We start from the raw sequence: 17,515 nt of genomic DNA on the forward strand, positions 1-17,515 counted from the left end.
AGTGTCACTTCTTTAGGGTAAAATGCCATATGGTCTAGCTCAAATTAATGTTGGAAATGGGGCAGGAGAGAAATTTGCATTTCAGATTTTTTTGTATTCAAACCCCTGAATCCTCATTTCCCTGCCCACCTTGACGCCGAGGTGGTGGCGTTGTGATAACTATATGCTTCTGGGATCAAAAACAAGACAAGGCAGTTGAGTCCCTCCATCTCCAAGACCCGGATGGGGTTAAAAACCGGTGGTGGGGATGGGAACTGTCCAAGGTCCTGAAACACCCTGTCTAGTTGCGAATGTCCTCCGCGGGATGGCGGAGTGAACCGTTCATCCTGTAGATCCCACATTGCTGCAGTAGGCAACGGACTGAGGCTCAGGCAAGGGGCGTTTCCAACCGAGGAACTGTCCGCTGAGCATTTGGATCCCCCAAATTCTTCATGTATAAACGTGACTGGGGGAGTTTTCACAGAATGACTGGAAGGCGCTAAGGGAAAAAAAAAAATTCATTTTATAAAATATGTAAAAATTACAGCTAAGTTAAGGACTTAATATTACTTTGGCACTTGCAATAGGGCTTGTCATGTGCACATTATGGTGCAAGGACTAAAGGCTTCCTCTGCTCCTCTCATCTTTTTTGAAAGGCATAGCCAGTGTGCAGTTTTAGAGCCACAAACATAATGTTCTGTTTAGTTCAGAGAGTCCCCCACCATTAATTCTATTATAAAGTTAATGTCAAGATTAACAAATTGTGTCTATTTTTCCAGAGCTTTCAATTTTTGGATTATTACACTCCCCTACTTCAAAAAGTAAGACATTTGATATCTCCCCACCACTCTGTTGCTTTTAAAAAATGGTACAAAGATGATGACATTTGTTCATTGTACAAAGATGGAAAATGAACTAAGCAAAATCACAACAAGTCGCTTTTACAAATAGGAGCTCTGAGAGTGGAGAGAGTGTGAATACCACCATGATATGCAGTACAGTCAATGGGGTAGAAGGAGAGGCAATGCTCTCTAGGGACTTTTCAGCAAGGTCTGAAATCATGAGATTGGCCATTAAAATTAGAAGCCAAGCCACAATGGCCAACTTTGAGGAGAACTGAAATATGGTTGAGGGGACTGTCAGACTTGTATGATTTCATTTTTTCTGCTAATATGTTATTTAAAACAATTTTTTAGATGTTGATAGACCTTCATTTTATTCATTTATATGTGGTGCTGAGAATGAAACCCAGTGCCTCACACATGCTAGGCAAGAGCTCTACCACTGAGCCACAACCCTCATGTTATTTTATACTACCATTTTTCTGCTTCTCCTGTAACATCTGGCTATACTTCTGACCCAAATGTGTTGCGTGATCTCAGCACTTTGAGCTGATTGTCTCGTCCACCGAGTTCAATGCCTGCTTGAACTAGAAGCATTAGCAGGCTGTAACAGGAGTAGCCTATCTCTAATCAGGAGGGGACAGCAAATTTGACCAGTGCTTCCCAGTTGTCCCTTATGGCAGAGGTACTGCAGACCCAACTCACTGGCTGCTAGCGCCATCTAATGGCCATTCTGAAAATGCTCTGCCTGAGTCTGGCAACCATTCTGCCGCCATCCCAGAGAAAACCCAGCTCTTGGGGAATGGGGCACAGAGAAGGAAGTGGCTTCCTGAAGTAGACAATGAAGGCCAAGAGGACTTGCACTTCCAACGCCTCCTCTCTGAAAAAGTCTTGGCCCATGACTTTACAAACGAGAGATTTCTTTTAGGTAACTTATTTTAAAATGCAAATATTCATTAGAAGTGACAAGACACTTAGTCATCCACACCTTAATGTGAATTACTTTTCTCATCTAATTAGATTTCTTCCTAACAGCTGGTGGGGAAGCTCTTCTGAAACACTAAATGATTGTAGAGTGGGTGGTGAGCTGATTACAGAGCGTGGGGTAGCTTCAGGGCCCACCTGGGTGAGGGGGAATATGGCAGCATGAGAGCTAATGGTGCCAGGGAAAGGGCTTGGCACTGGGGGCCAAAGGCACTGTGGTGCATGCATGTGTGGTGCATCTGTGCTGCATCATGACCTCTTGAACCCAGATGGGCCAAAGGTACTCCCTGGACTCTCAAGAAGTACCTTTAGTGGCTGTTCACACTGGAGGTACCTCCCTTCCAATCTGTCTGTCCTTTTTCTCCTCATCATCTACATCCTTTTCATGTCCAGCTACTTCAGACCACATCTGAGAGACCCAGAGAACAAGAGACCTGATGAGGAATGTGTTCAAAAGATGAGTCAGTTTTAAGAGAATTGACTTTTAAACAAAATCTGTCTGGGAAATGGTGATCACCCGAGTGACTTGTATAAAGGACATCAGTTGGATTGCCTAAGGTCTTGACCAAATGGTCCAGGAATTTTGTCTTTATGCAAACCTAATATTCATTGGAAGCAGAATTTCAGAGAAACGAGGATTCTGGTGGAGGAGGAGGGGAAATGATCGTCCTGGGCAGGAATTTTGGAGTCCTTTATCTTTCTCGTGTTATTCCTAGCCACTGTATTTAGAGTGGTAGAAATCTGGCTTCATGCGGGCAGTGAAATAAGCAAGCTCTGTGCTGGAACCAGGAGAACTTAGCCTCATCTTGTCTCTCTTGAGCCTTAATTTCCCCCTCCTTCAAGTGAGGGGCTGGACTAGGTGATTTCCAAAACGCCTTGCAGCCCTAACCTCTTTAAGGGGTCAGGTTTTAAGAGGAAATGAAGCTGCCCGCAGTCTCCCAGGTCCTCCTCCCGCTCCCTGTCACCGCTCCACCTTGCACATCTCCCTTCTTCTCAGCACTGCTCCTGTCCTCAAAAAGCCTTGGACTCCACAAGCGAGTGTTGTTAATTTTGGCTCGCAGTCCTTCCTGGTAAGTGGCCAACATTGTTCTACTCCTTGCAGGGGTCCCTCCAATCTTGTTTGCCTCTGCAGAGCTCAGCTGGCCACCTGGGAGATGCCGAGATCGTGCTATAGCCGCTCGGGGGCCCTACTGCTGGTCTTGATGCTTCAGGCCTCCATGGAAGTGCGTGGCTGGTGTCTGGAGAGCAGCCAGTGTCAGGACCTCACCACGGAAAGCAACCTGCTGGTATGTGGGCCTTGGATGCCACCGCTGGGCATCAGATGGGACTGGGGCTGGGACAGCTCAAAAGAAAGGGACGTGGGGAAGAGGAAATTTCACTTCCATTGATTGGGGTGATTCGACCCAGGGCAGGAGCAGAACTTTGCTGTGAAGTCGGGATTGAGCCAACGGAGGAGGAAGCAGATTCAGGGAGGGGGATCAGGACCATATTTCTGCTTGATTAACCTTACTCCTTGCCCTGTTTTCTGTGGAGACCCCAGACCATTTAATCTATTCAGAGATAGTGTTATAATAATTGCTCTCTCAGCTGATCCTATATCTTCAATCTTTTGGCTCTCAAATTATTCCTTATAAAATATCCTCATCATTTTTACTCCATATTTCTTTTCCTCTTATCTACTACCAGTAACAAAGCCAGCTAGGTATTTCCACAAAACATCTGTAGAGGGAGAAGGAAAAACCAAAGTAACTGGTTTTTCGGTAACTGGTGCCGAATATCTTATGATTCTGGAGAACTCATCTGCCAAGTTCCTCTGCAGTCTTTCCAGAAATGTAAAGGATGTTGTGCCAGAATGGAGCTTCCTCCAGGTCACCACAGTGGGGTGTGTGTGTGTGTATGTGTGTGTGTGCGTGCTCATACACACACATCTAGCACCTGCCAAGTGAGGGTGGAAGTTCCATTACTACATCCTATGCTTCTTGTCAGTGGGAAGCTGAGCTAGGGTGAAGGAAGAGATTTCCTCAGACACAAAGCAGGTTTCATCTACAAGGCAGAAACAAGAGCTTGGGGTATTCTGTGATTTCCAGTTCAGAGAGGCCCAAGACACCACTACATGGCCTCTCCTGTTGAGAACTCACCAGAGTGGGAGCACTGGACCGTCAGAGTCCATGGGTTCTAGTCCCACTTCTGTCACCAATGAGTGTGTGTGTGTTGGGGGTGGTGGTGACCAGTTCCTTCCATCTCTCTGAGCCTTCTGTTATCTGCGCAGGGGAATGGAGTTTAAATTAGGTCCTTCTTATTGTCTGCTCTTTACATTCTGTAGTGTTATAATTCTAAATCCCTCGAGTAGAAAATTCTCAACTTCACAGAGTGGTTGGAATCCTTCTGTTTTCTACTCTGCAGTTTCCAAGTAGCTAGAAAACTCCAGACTGCAGCCTATGGGTCATTTCCCTCAGCAAACATGTACAACTGAGTCCTTCAAGGATAGGGAGCAGAGACACCAGCTTGTGACATGTGCATGGAAATAATCCTGACTTTCCATCCCTCCTTCCACTCAGAATGAGGTGACAGGAAAATGAACCATTATGTTCCAAAGACTACAGGCTGGGGAGAAGGTATGGCCAGAGGAGTTAAGAAGACTCAAAAGAATCAAAGAAAAAGACCAAGTGGGTGCAGAAAAGTTTTGAGACACAGGGCAGGGATAGGGCTGGGAGGGGCAAAAAGTAATTTGCAGCCCACAGGGGTAAGAATAAGGCATTGCTGAAAATCAGACTTCTATCACCTGGAGAGATCCCCAAATTTCAGCCCCATGCCCCTCCTGGTCTTGAACTGAACAACATCTATTTACTCAATACTCATTAGGTGCCACCGGTTACCACCCATCTGCCTTTTTTGCAGCAATTCCTAGATATCAGGGGTATAATGGTACGAAAGACAGGAGAGGACAGGGACTGTGAACCACGGGGTATGCAACTCGGGGTGCGCATGGTGGGTTCCTCATTCCTTCAGTAGGACAGGGTGAATTGGGGTGGGTGTTTGCTAAAGTTGCAAGTATGCAAGAGGACCAAAGGGCCGCGAGCGGGATGAGGATGTCCCCGAGTGCGGGAGGGCTGCGGGGTGAGTCTGAGACGATGTCCCCAAGTGAGGGCTGCGGGGTGTCTGAGAAGATGTACCCGAGTGAGGGCTGCGGGGTGAGTCTGAGAAGATGTCCCCAAGTGAGGGCTGCGGGGTGAGTCTGAGAAGATGTCCCCGAGTGAGGGCTGCGGGGTGAGTCTGAGAAGATGTCCCCAAGTGAGGGCTGCGGGGTGAGTCTGAGAAGATGTCCCCGAGTGCCAGGAGGGCAGGCGGCCTCGAGGCGAAACATGGCGCGCTGTCCCGCCCCATCCCCGAGGGCGGCGGCAGCAGGGCCCGCTCCCCTCACGCGCCGCGCTCTCCCTCAGGAGTGCATCCGGGCCTGCGAGCCCGATCTCTCGGCGGAGACGCCCGTGTTCCCCGGCAACGGCGACGAGCAGCCGCTGACCGAGAACCCCCGGAAGTACGTCATGGGCCACTTCCGCTGGGACCGGTTCGGCCGCCGGAACGGCAGCAGCGGCGGCGGCGCGGGGCAGAAGCGCGAGGAGGAGGTCGCGGCGGGCGAGGTTGGCGTGGTGCTGCCCGCCGGCGGCCCCGAGTTCCGCGACGATGGCGCCGAGCCGGGCCCGCGCGAGGGCAAGCGCTCCTACTCCATGGAGCACTTCCGCTGGGGCAAGCCGGTGGGCAAGAAGCGGCGCCCGGTGAAGGTGTACCCCAACGGCGCGGAGGACGAGTCGGCCGAGTCCTTCCCGCTCGAGTTCAAGAGGGAGCTGGCCGGCCGGCAGCCCGAGGCGGCCCTCGCAGACCTGGACTACGGCCTGGTGCCCGCAGCCGAGGCGGCGGCGGCCGACAAGAAGGACGACGGGCCCTATCGCATGGAGCACTTCCGCTGGGGCAGCCCGCCCAAGGACAAGCGCTATGGCGGCTTCATGACCTCGGAGAAGAGCCAGACGCCCCTGGTGACGCTGTTCAAGAACGCCATCATCAAGAACGCCCACAAGAAGGGCCAGTGAGGGCGCAGCGGGGCCCAGGGCCTTCTCTCCTCGGGAAGCCCACCCTGAGGCCCCCTGGGCTCGCCTGCCCTCCTGCCACTTCGCAGCCTGGGCGAGCTTCTCGCCGGGCGGTGGTGATGGCAGACATTCAGCCCCTTAAAGCTGTCTGTAGTTAGGAAATAAAGCCTTTCAAATTTCACAGCCGTCTCTGACTTGGTGTGAATAGAATTAAAATACAAAGAATCATATACTGGAAGAGAAACAGTGGTTTCCGTGTGACCAAGTGGTCATTAATCGGAGGTAAAATGGAAGACGATGTACGCCCTCGACCCATGGGTCTTCTGGGGACCAAATAGTTTGGATGATTCAGGGTGGCTTTCCGTCCAGTGTTCCGCAGATGGCTACATTTTTCACCCTCCTGCATTAAGTGAAGATGAGCCAAAAGTCAGAATTCCTACAAGAGTGACCACCGGGACTTAGGGAGCCAGGCAGGAACCTGGTGAGGCCCACTCATCAATGGGAGGGCTCTCTGGACTGTCAAGTGGGAAGCTGTGGTCATGCCTTTCTGGAATTGGGTGTGACTTGTGCCCTTTGCTACTTGTGTGACCTTGGGCAAGTCCCTTAGGCAACTTCAAAATTCAATTCTTTCGCTACTGCTCCCTTCTTAACATGAGGGCTGAGAATTGGTGTGAGTTCCAATTTATTCACAGCTGTTCCCAAACACATGCTCTCACCCTCTTACACACATACTCATGGAAATATCTATTTAAATACAACATGATGTGCAGATGCCTCTTCCAGTCCCTTAGGTTCAAACCTTGAGATCCCTGTTTCCCCATTGATTCTGGCCAAGCTCCTCATTCCCATGTTGCCTGGTTGCAGCCCTTCATTCTCAATCCTCTCCACTCGAGCCCTGACTAAATAGCATCCTAACCAACTTGTTAACCAGGGCCCTTGTTAACCAGGCTCACTTTCCTACCAAGCCTGTTTCCCTGAAGGCTCTTCCTCATGCCTACTAGTCTTCTCCTTGTTCCTCTGGCATCTTTCGTCACTACCTGGACCCTGCTTCCCATCCCCACCCACCCATCCCTTTTTTTTTTTTTTTTTTTTTTTTTTTGGTACTGGGTATTGAACTTGGGGGCACTTGACCACTGAGCCACACCCACAGCCCTATTTTGTATTTTATTTAGAGACAGGGTCTCACTGAGTTGCTTATCACCTCACTTTTGCTGAGACTGGCTTTGAACTCACAATCCTCCCTCCATAGCTGCTGGGATTACAGGCATGTGCTACTGCATCCAGACCTCCATTTTCAATGCTGCCTTTTTTTTCAACATGAACCCAGGCTCAAGTCCAGCTCTGCTGGGCAATCTGATCTCTTCCAGCTACTCCTCATTTCCAGGGTTTCTGCAGCCAATTCCCCCCACACTGGAGGGGATGCTCTCTGGCTCGAATGGCAAGTTACTTGCTGTCTGTATGTCTTGTTCCTTCCTCTCAGGGAAACCAGCTCTTCAGGGCAGATGTTGTGTGTTATGTTCTTTTCAATCTCCCTGTGGCATTCTCACAACGCTGGGGCCACAGGTTTGCAGCCACACATTTACAATGCCCAAGAGATTCACAGGTAACTACAGAGCTGCATGCATGCCTGTCACTTGCATTTGGCACACCAGTGGACAGTATGCATCAAAGCCAGCTGGGAAACATTTGTACATAGCACTTACACAAAAACCCCCATGGTTGATGCTCTGGAAGTCCACAATGGAAGAAAATGGGAACTGCCCCTGGGAAGCCCTGCTATGAGGAGAGTTAGGAAATTAAATTAAGAAAAGGTCTCCTTCAATGAGGGTTATAAGAAATGAACTAGATTGAAGAATGACCTGAGCCCAGTAACTGAGGATGCATCTATGCTGGGAATCCTGGCCTCAGGTTTCCATCTTGGTAGCATCATTTCCCCTACCTCCTTCCTGCTGAGACAGGCAAAATAAGGGTCAGCATGTGTGTGGGGTGTGCCTAAATGTCAGTGGTACATAGTTGGTATTTTCAGATTCTGTTTTTATCCCCATAAAACCATTTTCCTTAAAGAAATCAAACAGACAGCTAGGTAGTGACAACATTAACATTTATTTGAAAAAGGGCATCATGAAGGTTCATTGGGAAATGGCAACTAATAATCCTAAAGAATGATTTTGCTAAGAATCCTTCCTATGCTCCCCCTCATCCCCCTTTTCGCCTTTCCCTAAAATAAAACTAATTTGATTCAACAAATTTAAAATACAGAAAACTGCCACAGGCACTAATTCTGCACTCACATATAAATATGTCAGCTGTTATATACATATATTATCAACTAAGAACTACATTACACACATGCACACATGGGCACACACACTCAGCCAGGTGGTGAAGGTCTAAATGGACACAAATATTACAATGTACAGGCTGCAGCATTTGTGGATTTACAACTCTGTGCTCCACATGCCTGGATCCACAGTCATAGAGGAATAGCAAGAAAGGGCAAGGTGGTGGGCTTGGGCAGCTGTGGTCCCCTGGAGGAAAGAAGCCATGGACTATCAGGTTGGTGACCAAAGAGAGCACAGAAAACTGCCTTCTGGCCACAAAGCCCTTCCCACTGCCTGGTGGCTCCTTCTTACCACTTCTGCAGCTAGCCAGGCTTCAGGACAAAGCCCACCATGAATCTCCTTCTGCAGTCTTCAGACCTACATCGAGTTTGGGGTTAAGGGCACAGTAACCAGAAGATTTTCAGGGCCAATGGGATGAAGAGGCCCTGAGCATTCTCCCCAGATGTAAGCAATGTCTTGTTTCAGAATGACCAGCCTGCCAGGGCTCAGGGACACAGGAAGCAGGCATGGCCTGTCTTGATGAGACAGCCCCCCTGCACACCTTTAAACATAGCACTAAACTGCCCAGCTGCCATTTTCTGGCCATGAGGAGGAACTGGGAAAAGTAGTCTTACTTTTCAACAGCACTTTTCGTAACCAGGTTGGAAGGCCTGGGGACAGCAGAATGGCAGCTGGAAGACCTCATGAACCAGGGCCCCCAAGCTCAGAGGTCTGCCAATTAAAGGAAGCTTAAGACTGTTCTGACTCTTACTCCAGTTTACAATATGTCCTGTGGGACCCAGGCAAAGAGCAGCCCGTGTGACACTGGGTTCCTTTGAGTACATTTGTTGGCCCAGGCCCCATTTTTCCTGCTTATCCACTTGATTTGTGCATGGGTGGAGCACTGAACAGAGGGGAGTATCTGAGGACTTTTCTGGTTCTTCTCCTGACCTGCTTGGGTTCCTTCTCTATTGAGGAGGCCAGTTAGGAGTTAAGAAACCACTTATTTCTAGACTTCAGAGAGGAAAACGGGAACAGGCCCAGGGCACGGAGATCCCAGGGCAAGGAAAACAGAAGGTACCCTAGGAATACACACGTGATTTCTGCTCATCTGCTCCTTGTGCTTTTATGACTCAACCAAATTAACAGAACTTCCAAATCTCAAATACGTTCATGCCTATTAATTTCTACCAGCAGATGACAACCATGTTATCCCTTGGCTACAAAGTTAGAGTTCTCAGCAGCATTTGGGGCAGCTGGATTGAATGAGTTTGCTGCTTTCTCTTGATTCAAGCTCAAATGAGAGAGGATAGCAAAAGGGGGCATGAGATCGTACTGCCAGATGCCAGAGGGCCTGAAAGGCAGGTGCCGGCACACTAAGCCAAGGCACCAGGTTCCTCCTCCTAGACCCTGCCCAGCTCTGCTTTGCCTCTTTCCCAGGCCTTGTCATGCAGTGATGGACACTTCTACATTCATTAAATTTTTGTCTAAGTTAGCATTCACCTTGAACTCTCTGGTTCTAAGGCATACTTGACCAGGATCCAGATTCTATTCCATATCAGCAGGCAAACTAATACTCCACTGAGTATTAACAAAAACTAAGAGGAGACACAAGAAATGGCTAGCTCTCCAAAAAGAGCACATCTTTGCTAAGCAGCCATGGTGTAAAGAAAAACCTGCCATGGCTCAATGAAGATGGGACAGCAAAAGTGTCTCTTCAGAATGGAAACCCTGTGCCTTTTTGCTTTTCCTGTTCTCTGGAGGTGGGTGAGGGACAGACCTACAGGTCTCTGGTTCCAAAACTGGTTCTAGAAAGAAACTCCAAGGAAATGACTCCCGAGTCTCAGAACCAGGACAAATTGCTCAGGAGAAACTGCCATGGGGTGGACCCTAGTGTTGCATGAGAGGAAAGAAAGAAACAGAGGGTCTAAAAGATGGGAAGAGCTGGTGAGGAAAGACATGTTTGTGGCTCAAGGTTTAGGTTTTCTTTAATGTTTCTTCCAAAGGTTGTCTTTTTTTTTTATGTTAAAGTTAAACTTGTTTATTTAAAGTTATTTTAAACTTGGTTTCTTAATAAAGAGATATTAAAGAGTAATCTAAGTTCATGCTTGCAAAGTTGGGTTGATCATAAGCCAAAAGTCACAGAACTGAGTCAAAAAGCCATGGGGTAACAGAAGCCTCACCCCCAGGGCCTGAGATCATGCAGGCCATGCAGAAGTCACGTGCCCACAGCATAGGGGTGGTGGCCATGGGGAAAAGCTGCATCCACAGTGTGGAGACTACAGGGATGAGGGTCCAGCAGCCCCATCACAACGTTTACTGCTCACACCATGGGAAATTGCCTGTGCTAAGTTTCTCCCAATTTTGCAATAAGTACCCTTCTGTCCTAATGAGCAGGTTCTCACTGTGTATCTACACAAGGCCATGCACAGGGGTGTGATCTGAGGGCACCCTGCCCTCCCCTCAGCAGAAACAGCCCCCTTCTGACCCTATGCCACACTGCCTAAAATTATACCCTAAATAGTGATTCCTTTAGCCCAATAAATCTATTCTCCCTTCCTCTCTTTAAAAAGCAAATTCTCCAGGGAGGGATCATTAGACTATTCGCACCTTATAGTGAATTGAATCAGTTCTGAAGAGCCATGGGAAGTTTGACTGTAATAAAAGGAAAGGGCTATTTTGGACCATGGGGTGCTGCGGTGGAGGAGACCCAGGTGAGAATCTGCCAAGAGCACTCCAGGAGGCATAAAGGTACCTGGAGGAGGGACAGGGAAGCGCTGACAGGAGAGAAAGCAGCAAGTGGCCTCCTTTACACCCTGCCTGGCTCTGAACATGCATGTCATACAGGGACAGGCAGGCAAACCTTGGGAAAAATGAGTCCCAGAACCCAACGGGGTCTCTACCATTTCTCCCCAAGACACAGGCAAGGTCAGTTGACATTGATGTCCCCGACTTCGTGTAGAGAGTGAAGAAATCATTCTAATGTTAGGTACCAGATTCCTCTATGCTCAAATGGAATATCCCAAAGGTTGATTTTGTACATCCTTGAGCCCCAAAGTGCCACTTGTCCCATTCCCCATCACTCCTTCCCAGGTCCAGGCTGGGAGCCTCTTCCAGGGAAGGCAGCAGGGGCCTCTGGCCCCTGCACTTCCTTCCCTTTTTTGAGTCATTAAGAATCAGACTCCCTTGTTCTGCTTTCCCTCAACCCAGAGGCTGTGAAAATGTCTTGGGATCCTTGGAAGAAAGATATCAAAGAGAGAATGTGACTAACTCAGAGAAACATTCAGAAGAGAGAACCACAGGAGGGCCAGCACAAGCCCCCTCCAAGGAAAAGGAGGAGGTGAGAAGATGCTACACAGGGGCAGGACTTGCCCTGCTTGTCTGTCCAAGATAGAAGGCAGGTCCTTGCTAGCGCCCACTGCCCAGTCTGGGAGAACCAGCCCTGCTATGGCCAGGCCTGCCTGCCCTTCCCTCTACCTTCGCTGCCCCTAGGGTGTCTTCACCCTGGAAGGGCTCCATATTCATTTACAGTAGAAAGAAACACAGACAGCTGAAGGGTGGACAAGAGCATGGAACACACTCAGGACTTGAGTAGAGGAGGAAGAAGGCGGCTCGGGATAACTGCCACCATCTTCCACCTCTGACACTGTCACTTCTTTACAAGGGGAGCATTCCTTGGTTCTTCCCAGTGCCAGCTGTAGATGGCCTCCTTGGACCAACCAAGTCTTCACCTACTTCTCTCCTCAGGAGATGAGATGTGCTCCCACAGACACAGCCCCAGTAGAAGCCCTTTACCCCACCCCCCCAACACAGAAGGAACTTTCCAGACTTCTCAGCTTTTCTCTGCAGACACCCCCATGATTCTCTGTCCCTGGCTGACACAAAAGAGAAGACAAAAGGTGCAGGTGAGATGCTTATTGGCCCCAGAGGGGCAGGTGGCTGGGTCTCCCTCAGGGAAGACAAGGCAGAGGCAGGAGGGCCATAAAGGACCAGAGAAGGCCCAGAGGCGCCACCTTTGCTTAGCCGGTCGCCATCCAAGGTGACTGTTTCTCGGAGATCCCAGCTACATTTCTGCAAGGTAGGGGTGGGTGTGAAGGTGAGCCCGTCCCTCAGACCCTGTTCCTCTGAGGGGCTCCATCTCTTGGAATTCAGTATACGCACAGATCGGGAAACTTCATCTCATAGACAGGGATGGAGTGGTTTTGTGGCTGGCCGTAGGCTGCAGTGATGGTTCCTGAGGGGCTCGGAGGGGGCCTGAGGGAACACAGGAAGGAGAAAATCGTGAAGTGGGAATTCTGGAGTGCTATCCCTGGGCAGCTAAACATAGCAGCTGATTTGGGTTTCTTTTTGCCCAGGGACCAGAGAATTTGTCACTTCCTGGGGCCCCAGGTTTTCAAGTTGTTCCAGAGTCTAGAACTTAGTCAAGTCCCTGGAAGAATCTACAGTGATACCACTGCTTTAGAAATTAAATACCAGCCTGGGACACAGGGATTCCTGGTCCTTCCAGGCCTCCCTCAGCCAGCTTCTTTCCCTTTCTGATCTCAGTTTCCTTGTCTAGGGAGAGTTGGTGGCTGACTCCAGCCCTGGGAATAGAGATTGTGGTTTGTGGAAAGACTGAAGGTCAAGTGTTACGAGGACTCAGGATGAGGGCCCTGATGCTGAGGGCACAGGGTAGGGGTCCCCTGCCCAGAAGTGCTACTTACCGAATGGTGATTTCAAAGATCTGGTTGAGTTTGCTCTGCAGCAGTGATGCCTGGGCACAAACAGAGCGGGAGTGAGCTGGGGGCTCCCAGGCCCCTCCCAGCTGACTCACAGCCCACCCACCCATCTTGAGGACGTCCTGGAGAGGCTGGGAAGCACAGCCAAAGGAGGACAATCAGGTGTGAATTGCCTGTTGGGCCCTGACTGCAGATTCAGAGTGGGGAGAGCCACTGTCAAAGGCTGGCTAAGGGCAGGACAGATGTCCAGGAATAGCAGGGAGGCCTTTGGCAGGCAGTTCTTGAGTTCAAGGTCATTGCCCGCCCCCAAAGTAAGGTAGTAGGGACTGCTGGGCATGACAGGAGAGTCACAATTAGTGGCAGCTCCTTTCTTCACTCACATTTGTCCAGAACCTGGGCCTTGACCCCGAGCCCTTGAGGCATGTGATGCCAGGCTTACCCGCGCCCCACAGTGGGCTGCAATCTCCTCGAAGGGCGCCTTCTGGAATTTCTCCACCACCTGTCGCCGCCGCTCACGCTCCTGTTCCTCCACTGCTACACTGTCCACTGCCACAGAGAGCAGGGTTAGTGCCCAGTCCTCCTCACCACTGAGGAAGCAGTAGGGCTTGAGGAGGTGGACAGGGTGCAGGGTGTGGACTCCTGGGTGCAGGGGTGCTGGCCATGATTGCTGCTTGAGCTCTGCCCGCTGACTGCTGGGGAGTGGGCAACAGCCTCTGCCTTCAGGGCAGTGCTGAGTCACAGCAGAGAGGGACTCAGTTGGGGAAGCCAGCCCCACCCTCCCCTCTAACCACAGTTGCTAGGGCCCCTAACTTACCTATGGCCTTCTTCAGGGTCTCATAGGTAATCTCCTCGGCCGGCACTCGCTAAAGGAGAGGGAACCGAGATGCTCAGAAAAGTGGATAGGAAAAGGGCGCCCTGGCCTCTTGGCTATCTGGCAGCCCCTTTGCTTCTTAGAAGAATGTTCCAGGGGATACCCACTCCCCCTGCCCATTCTCCAGGGTCTCTGAGGCCCCCTGAGTGGTCATGGAGGAGAGCAAGAGAGGGCGAGGAAACTAATTCCTCATCTAAAAGGCTCTCTGCCCCGGCCTCTCGCCCAAGCCTGTCCCATCAAGTTCTGGGGGAGGAAAATACCATGCAATTTTAAAAAAATCTTCAGAGAATAACAGAAAATATTGGAATAAAGACGAGACAGTTGGCAAGCATAGTCTCAAATGTCAATTTTAAAAACTGAATGACATTTTTGAAGATTTAATGATATTAAATTATCTATTGAAGTGAGCAGAGTTTTAATATTGGTGGACCTTCACTGAAGAGGCTGGTTCAAGGACATGGGGTCACAGGACTTTAGCCTTCTGCAGAGTCTATGAAAAATAAAACCCAAAGAAGGGAACTCCAAGGATGTGTGGTCTGAGTCAGATGCAGAAAACAGTGAAGGAGCTTGGACTGAGTTTCAGAAATGCCCCACCAGACTATGAACCGCTTGAGGCAAGACCTGTGACTTCCTTATGTTCCATCACTTAAACACAAGTATGTGAAAGAATCAGACACGGAGGAAAATTATATCATTGGCACGAAGTTCAAGGAGTGACCAAGTCAGGCAAGGGGGAGGGATGGCAGAGAGAGGGCGCAGGGCCCTTGGACAATGATCACGTTCTATTCCCTGATCTGGGTGTGATGACATGGGTACATTTACTTTGCGAAAATTCATTGAGCTGCATTTTTTAAAAATTTATTTGGCATCCAGTAAATGCTTGTTGGAGTGGAAAGGACGGAAGTGTGGCTATGGAACAAAGTTATTCAACAAATATTAAATGAGTGCCAATCACATGCAGGGCTCTAAGTGGGTCTCTCAATAGAAACCAGAAAAACTTCCAGCATTGGAATTACATGCTGAACTGCAATTTGCTCTGAGGATTCATCCTCTGCACATCCACATATGCATGGTCAGCACTGTCCAGTGTCAGATACTCACGTGCAGGGCGCTAGGTGTGGTCAGAGAAAAGAAACTCACTGGGCAAGAGCGGGTAGAGAGGAGTAAATGGAAGAAATGGAACTGGAGATGAGCACCGAAGAACAGGTAGCTCACAGGTGCTAAGGCACGCGGGCGAGGAGAGGAAGGTGAGTCCTGTGTGGCTTTGTGCACTAGCAAACCCATGGCGTACAGCGTGGGGGAGACTGAGAGCTGTCTTACCAGGCTGGGATGGTGTGGAGGTAGGCTAGGGACAGTGGGTGGGATAAAATGACATGGCAGCACCAGCTCAGATTATAAATGTCTCCGAATGCCAAGCGCCAATACTGGGATTTGACCAAACTAGCCTAGATACACCAGCCTCCTCAAAAGGCAACTGGTAAGGTGGCTGTGTAGCCAGGTAACCATTTCTCCTCCTCCTTCTGCTCCACTTAACTCATCAATTCCTTGAGGGTCTTGGAAAGGGAGAATCATTTCCACAGTGGGAGACAGCAGCCAACCAACCCTGGGGCTGAAACCCTGGAGGTTCCCAGTCTTACAGCAGGAAGGGTTCAGAGGACCACCTGAGGACCCCACCTCCTCAATTTTGTTGTCAAATTGGCCTAATTCAGAGCTTGCTGCCTTCCCTGGGAAGGTTCCAGACAAGTTTTGAAAGCCCTGAACTGGAGGTCTGCTCAGTAGTTGAGGGCATGGTTAGAGGAGGCTGATCTTGGGGATTACAAATAGGATATTAGTGCCTGTAGGATACTGAAACGGTAGGCACACGGCAAACCCACAGAATGGACACTACCAAGAGGAACCCTAATGTAAACCATGGATCTTGGCTGATGATGATGTGTCAGTGTAGGGCAATCACCTGTAAGGCAGGCGCCCCTCTGGCGTGGATGTTGGAAGGTTATGTATTTTTGTGGAAAGCTTAAAATTTTCTGAAAATGTTGAGTTTTGAAAATTGCCTTAATTTGGAATTGGGCTAAAACTTGTTTCTAGATGGAATTATAATTGGGTTTAAAAATCTGACCTAGAAATTCCCTCTCAAGAAAAAATTGTCAAATGTAAGTGCTATGGGAGTCTTTTAAATAATTTTAGTAAGAAAGAATGCAAGTTCTAGCCCAGAAAGCTGTAAGTATATGGGATATGTCTGTATGCTCTTTCATTTGCTGTATGTCTTACATTTGATTTGAACTTAAAACTGCTTTAAAAATGTCTTAAAAACGACTGGTATATCTGGAAGACACACTATGAAAGCTATGTTCACCCTCGTCTCTTTGCTGAGCCTCTCACTTCCAACATGGAGCCCACATGCCCCTATCGTGAGTACGAAGTGATGACCAGAGCGCTTTCTGTGACACTCTCATGGGAGTGGGGGACACTGATAAGTTTTTCAGATGGTAAGAAAATGAATTCACTGAGAAAATAAATTCTGTTTAAGCTTCAGTGTGTCGTGCCATTGAGCGGAGCTGGTGCAGGGTGTCCAGAAGCTTCACTAGGACAGTAACAAGGGCACTCACCTCCTCCTTCTCTGGACTGTTCCTTGATTCCACTTCCACCTGCAGGGAAATGGTCTCTCCGATGCTCTTTCTCTTGGATAAGCGATCCTCATCTGGAAAAGAAAAGTCCTTAAGCTGGAGTTTCCAGCTCTTGGAGGGCCAGGATTGAGACCCTGGTCCCATCAGCCTTTGCTTGGTCCACAGTCCTCTGTGGCTCACACTGAGGCTCCACCTGGAGCTTACAGAAGCCTCCAATAGCTGACAGCCTTCCCCGCCCATCTGTTTGCTGCACTGGGTTAAGATTCTGCAGACACTGATGAAAACGAAGATGCAGCTATGACGGGAAGACACACCCAGCCTGCCTAGCACCAGCTGCCAACAGCACCTGCAGCTGTCATCTGGAGGGTGTGCTAAGTGCATCTGCCGTCACTGTCTCACAGGCTTCTCCCACTGATCCTCTCCGAGGCATTTCACAGTCAAGGAAACCAAAGCTCGGCAATGCCTGGAGACTTGTCTAAGATTTTTTTTTTTTTTTTAATTTGGTGGTGCTGGGGATTGAACCCAGGGCCTTGTGCATACAAGGCAAGGACTCTACCAATTGAGCTATCTCCCCAACCCCTTGTTTAAGATTTTTAAGTCAGGAAGTTGCATGGAAATCTCAAATTGGTCTCTGGTTCCATAGCCTGTGCGTGCTCTTTCCAGGACAATAGCTGGACTCACATCCACAGGCCAGGCTTTTTAATACATGGGCCAGTTGCTTCCTAGACTCCTGTACTGAAAAGGAAAGGCAGGGAAATTCTGTTGTGTCTTTTGACTCTTGTGCAACAAGAGTGATTCTGTATACCCTACAGATGACAGCTGCAGGTGCTGTTGGCAGCTGGTGCTCTGCAAGCTGGATGTCACCAAAGGTAATCAAAGAGCTCACAAGTCCCTTACACTCAGGTCCTTACATGGCCAAGAAAAAGAAGAGGCAAACTTGAGAGTCACTGCACACAGCTCGTACCTGTCAGCTGAGGGATGTAGGGCAGGCAGAGCCTGTCTGAATTGTAGCCACTGCCCCCCAGGACTTCACTGATTTTGCTCTGGCGGAAGAGGAACTCGATGACCACACCATCAAGATTTTGAGACAGCCT

General features: G+C 49.3%; 2 protein-coding genes across 4 annotated transcripts in view; one reads left to right on the top strand and one right to left on the bottom strand.

The window, feature by feature from the left end:
- The first annotated feature begins 2,944 nt into the window (after positions 1–2,944).
- Positions 2,945–6,068, top strand: POMC (proopiomelanocortin). Its single transcript, XM_079110144.1, has 2 exons — positions 2,945–3,091; positions 5,246–6,068. The coding sequence occupies exons 1-2, from the start codon at positions 2,960–2,962 to the stop codon at positions 5,888–5,890; spliced, it is 777 nt and encodes a 258-aa protein (XP_078966270.1). The 5' UTR covers positions 2,945–2,959; the 3' UTR covers positions 5,891–6,068.
- Positions 6,069–7,971: 1,903 nt separating this feature from the next.
- The window catches only part of EFR3B (EFR3 homolog B), an 80,124-nt gene continuing 70,580 nt past the window's right edge, over positions 7,972–17,515 (bottom strand). For all 3 annotated transcript variants that reach the window (XM_079110586.1, XM_079110585.1, XM_079110584.1), the window contains exons 18-23: positions 17,386–17,513; positions 16,404–16,495; positions 13,741–13,789; positions 13,366–13,472; positions 12,912–12,961; positions 7,972–12,462 (exon numbers count right to left, since the gene is read on the bottom strand). In XM_079110586.1, the coding sequence (XP_078966712.1) occupies positions 12,357–12,462; positions 12,912–12,961; positions 13,366–13,472; positions 13,741–13,789; positions 16,404–16,495; positions 17,386–17,513 (532 nt within the window). In that variant the 3' untranslated portion in view covers positions 7,972–12,356. The remainder of the gene's footprint in view (positions 12,463–12,911; positions 12,962–13,365; positions 13,473–13,740; positions 13,790–16,403; positions 16,496–17,385; positions 17,514–17,515) is intronic.

The sequence above is a fragment of the Sciurus vulgaris genome (assembly GCF_902686455.1).
Source record: "Sciurus vulgaris genome assembly, chromosome: 14".
NCBI lineage: Eukaryota > Metazoa > Chordata > Mammalia > Rodentia > Sciuridae > Sciurus > Sciurus vulgaris.

What these genes read in the sequence shown, in the direction of transcription:
- POMC (XM_079110144.1), top strand. Translation starts at nt 2,960, where the DNA reads ATGCCGAGATCGTGCTATAGCCGCTCGGGGGCCCTACTGCTGGTCTTG. An exon ending in CCACGGAAAGCAACCTGCTG is followed by an intron (nt 3,092 to 5,245) that starts GTATGTGGGCCT and finishes GCTCTCCCTCAG; the next exon opens with GAGTGCATCCGGGCCTGCGA.